The sequence below is a fragment of the Limulus polyphemus genome, unplaced genomic scaffold, assembly GCF_000517525.1.
Source record: "Limulus polyphemus unplaced genomic scaffold, Limulus_polyphemus-2.1.2 Scaffold5497, whole genome shotgun sequence".
NCBI lineage: Eukaryota > Metazoa > Arthropoda > Merostomata > Xiphosura > Limulidae > Limulus > Limulus polyphemus.
In genome coordinates this window covers 43,973-48,571 of record NW_013671107.1, presented here as the reverse complement: position 1 = coordinate 48,571, position 4,599 = coordinate 43,973, and the positions used below count along the sequence as shown (strand labels likewise).

The 4,599-nt window shown below is 38.2% G+C and overlaps 1 protein-coding gene across 1 annotated transcript in view; it reads left to right on the top strand.

Moving 5' to 3' along the window:
- The first annotated feature begins 957 nt into the window (after nt 1–957).
- The window catches only part of LOC106472657, a 47,140-nt gene continuing 43,498 nt past the window's right edge, over nt 958–4,599 (top strand). Inside the window, exon 1 of the mRNA XM_013933312.2 lies at nt 958–1,156. Within this exon, the coding sequence (XP_013788766.2) occupies nt 958–1,156 (199 nt within the window). The remainder of the gene's footprint in view (nt 1,157–4,599) is intronic.

Genomic DNA, 4,599 nt, shown 5'->3' with positions numbered 1-4,599 from the left:
GTCCAACGTTATTAGCATGTGTTCTGTTGTTATGTAGTCCAACGTTATTAGCATGTGTTCTGTTGTTATGTAGTCCAACGTTATCAGCATGTGTTCTGTTGTTATGTAGTCCAACGTTATTAGCATTGTGTTCTGTTGTTATGTAGTCCAACGTTATCAGCATGTGTTCTGTTGTTATGTAGTCAAACGTTATCAGCATGTGTTCTGTTGTTATGTAGTCCAACGTTATCAGCATGTGTTCTGTTGTTATGTAGTCCAACGTTATCAGCATGTGTTCTGTTGTTATGTAGTCCAACGTTATTAGCATGTGTTCTATTGTTATGTAGTCCAACGTTATTAGCATGTGTTCTATTGTTATGTAGTCAAACGTTATTAGCATGTGTTCTGTTGTTATGTAGTCCAACGTTATCAGCATGTGTTCTGTTGTTATGTAGTCCAACGTTATCAGCACGTGTTCTGTTGTTATGTAGTCCAACGTTATTAGCATGTGTTCTATTGTTATGTAGTCAAACGTTATTAGCATGTGTTCTGTTGTTATGTAGTCCAACGTTATTAGCACGTGTTCTGTTGTTATGTAGTCCAACGTTATTAGCACGTGTTCTGTTGTTATGTAGTCCAACGTTATTAGCATGTGTTCTATTGTTATGTAGTCCAACTTTATCAGCATGTGTTCTGTTGTTATGTAGTCCAACGTTATTAGCATGTGTTCTGTTGTTATGTAGTCCAACGTTATTAGCATGTGCTCTATTGTTATGTAGTCAAACGTTATTAGCATTGTGCTCTATTGTTATGTAGTCAAACGTTATTAGCATGTGTTCTGTTGTTATGTAGTCCGATTTGATAAACATATTGTACTTTAAACTTACGTGATCTTAAAACCATGTTACATTGGTCCAAATACGCCTCGTAAGCTTACGTAAAGGTGGCTTTATGTTTTTAGGGAGGGGTGAATGTTAAATGTGTTTCTGGTTTCTGATGTTTCACGTCTGTTTCAGCACTAGTCCTGAGCCTAAAAGGGAAAGTCGTCTAACAAGTATCATTGATCAGTTGCTAAGCAACAAGACAAAGGACATGCATCAAGCCGAGGGAGACAAAGAAAACTTTTGTGAAAGCCAGGATCGTAAGAGCACCGCCAGCCCGGCTTCACTAGATAACGGTAGGTTTAATTAGTGAAACAAAAAAATCCTTTATGACCGAATCGTTAGACATTAACTCCCATATCTTAAGAATTTTTACTTAATAGAAGTTCCTTCTGACATTTCAACGTCACTTAGTATGTTTTCTATATGCGAAAAGCTACACAATGGGATATCTGCACTCTGCCGATCGCAGGGATCGGACCCCGAATCTTTAATTTGTAGACTTGGAATACACCCCCGATCCTCGAGGGGGGGGGGGAGGAGTGGGAACGTTCTACACTTTAAAGAATAAGAGGTGTCTACCTCCCTCTTATAGTGGGATAAAAAGAACGTTTTTTTTTCCCTCCACTGTAACTGTAACTTTACACTGGACCCTTTTCCTGTACTACTGTTGCTACGGGTCATGCACAGTCCATATTGCCAGATCTTACCACTGTGTAAACATGATTTATGTTCTCTACATGTAATTTTCTTTATGTTTATACATTTTTGGTGGTCAATTTACAATTGTATTAGCACAAGTTTATGATACTGCATTAAAGTAGTGCCCCCTGGTGTCTCAGCGGGAAGGTTGACGGTCTTAAAACGCTGAAATTCGGGGTTCGATCCCCCATTATGAGCACAACGCAGATATAGCTCGTTGTGTTGCTCCGCGCCTAAACTAACCAATCAAACAATAAAAAATAGTTTTGATCATAATAGAAATACAATTACCCCCAACTTATATTACTCGTACGAGCTCTAATATCTTTGCGCCGTTAGGACTCGAACCTCGGTTTCCTGTTAAATAAATATTTTAGGACTAGTCGTGTTTTATTACTTGAAATCGTGAAATCAGTTTCTTTGAGTATTGGTAATAATTTTGTTAACTAGGGCAAAACAAACACAGGCACACTGTAGAGCAGGTTAGTCAAGTTTTTGTTTTTTTTACCGATAGATGGCGGTCGATTAAGGTGACGATCTACGCCATTAAGGAACACGTACTTCTGACATTTGACTGATGTTAAACTGTGAATCTCCACATTCCACAAATCAAGTTGAATTTCTTTGATTTCAATTTTTCTCTCGTCCATAGACAAAATATAGAAAACGGAACACTTTACGTACCTTCAGTAAATTCGAACACTAAATAAACAGCTATGACAGACGAAAACGGAACACTTTACGTACCTTCAGTAAATTCGAACACTAAATAAACAGCTATGACAGACGAAAACGGTTGGATTCGAACCTATGGTTATAAATAAGTGCGATAACCACCAATTGAAACCAGTACACGTCAGTTACGATCCGCCCGTCTAGGTGGCGTTTGGAGTAGATCTAGTTGGTGGCATACCGGTCTTTTGGCCAGTAGAAATATGGCGATTTCCCTGTTAGAACCCCACTCCTTTGACTATTGGCGTGTGCTTATCAAGTAATGTAGTAATCAAGACTTCTTGCGCGAGTTGGTTTCTCACATATTTTCTTTCTCGAAATAATATTTAAAAAAAAATCAAGTTAATATCAAACGCTCTGCTGCTATAATAATGAGCGTTTTACGGAGAAATTTGGAAAGAAAATTACACTAAATTGGTGAGAAAAATACTTTTTTTTCTCTCGCTCGTTTTTAAGTACAAGGTACACGGTAATACGGCCTCAGAACGTATCAAATTGCACGCGCTTCCAAGCCTTTAATAACGAAATCACTTGCAGCGTAATAAATATTCGTCGTGTGGGATGTCGTCCCGAATTCTAAAATGTTCTTCCAGTTTGTTCTTTTTTAACTTCTACGTAATCTACTTTTCAACCACTTTACTTTTGTGTCGTAACAAGACATAACCAAGAAAGTCCGTGTTATGTGACTTGTGAGTATAAATAATTAGTTGGAAAGCAAAATACCAAAATGTACTTCGTGCCTCCGCAGTCACAGAGGGCGTTTGTTTGTTACTGACAGGATTAATTACTAAAAATAAAAACAGACAAAATACAACAGTCTTATCCCGAGCTAATCGACAAAGGGTTTAATTTTAACTTTAAGCATCAAGGGTCAAAGATTAGGGTCATGGTCGTGTGTATTATAACAGCAATAGTTTAAAAACCTTCAAATTCAGTTATAAGCATTAAATCTGATGTGAAGTCAGTTAGATTTTTGATATCAACTTAACAGACACTTCAATTACCCGAACTGTTACAGTTTCGATCTTTAGGCTGTATATATATCCGTATTCTTTAAATTGTTCGCCAACACTATTCCTCCTTGGAATGGATAACCGAGGTCAAAGATATCATCAAACCCGTCACCAATTCATCATTTTGACGGCGTCATGCGGGCATGCACGTGTCCGGTAATCTTGTGTTGAAATCTGCGTGTCAGTAGCTCGTGGAGGTGTGTGTGTGTGTGCTCTTTTTTTTTTTCGGTTCGTCAAGAGCACTGTTTCAACTCCGTATTTGTGGTTGCGCAGGCTTTTAAAAATCCCCCTATCTCCGAGAACATGTGTATCTATTTTATGGTTAAACCGACGGTAATGTCTCTATTATCTCTGCTTTGAATCCCCTCTAAGTGTGTATTAATTCGATTCATTTGGATCGATATTTTCACGTAGGTTATCATATGTTTTCGTCTTGGTAATAAAGTATAACAACATTAAAAGCTGACCTTAAGAATGTTCTTCATAAAAGTTGTGTACCCCGTATTGTTGTTTTAGTTTCGGGCATAGTACGTTATTGTACAGATGAACGGTGACGCTCATAACATAATCAATGCCCTACCTTGCTCTATATTCCCGCTCCCTTTGCCCCCCCCCCCCGAAGCTTAAAAGGCCCTCAAGCTAAATGACCTGGTTTGAGAGCTCCTCCTAACGTGCCAAGGCGTCTCGTGACAGGATGGAAAAAAAAAAAAAGACAAGAAACTAGCCCTACTTTGAAGCCACTGTACATCGCTATTTATGTATAAATATGGGCGTTTCAGCTTTATGTAATAAATGTTCTTTTTATATAAAATCCGGCCTGTACAAGGATCCGAGTTAAAAGCAGGACTTGGGCTAGGTCAGTGAAGTTATAAAATGTCAACGGACCGAGTAACATTTTGTTCTGCTTCGAAGGGCGCGAAATTCAGTCGTCAAAAATAGATCAAATTAGACACAGTGGTTTTTACGCGAGGCTTGGAGATAGAATGTGTGCATATAAATAACCAGGTCAGTTCTTTTCAGTTGTGTTTGTGGAAACTATAATTTAGGTTTCATGTTGGCTAAGCAATCGGGAATTAGAAAATAATCTTGAACGTTTTCATATAACAGAAAATGTATTGTACGGTGTTTAACGAGTCAAACAAGGATTAATGGTAACCACTGAGAGATATGCGTTGTTTGTTTCTCTGGTTGTTTTTGAAACCCCCTCTGTGGAGAGTGCGTCTTATATCTTTTATTTCTCCAGTTGGTTTTGAACCCCCCTGGATTCTGTGGAGAGTGCGTCTTATATATTT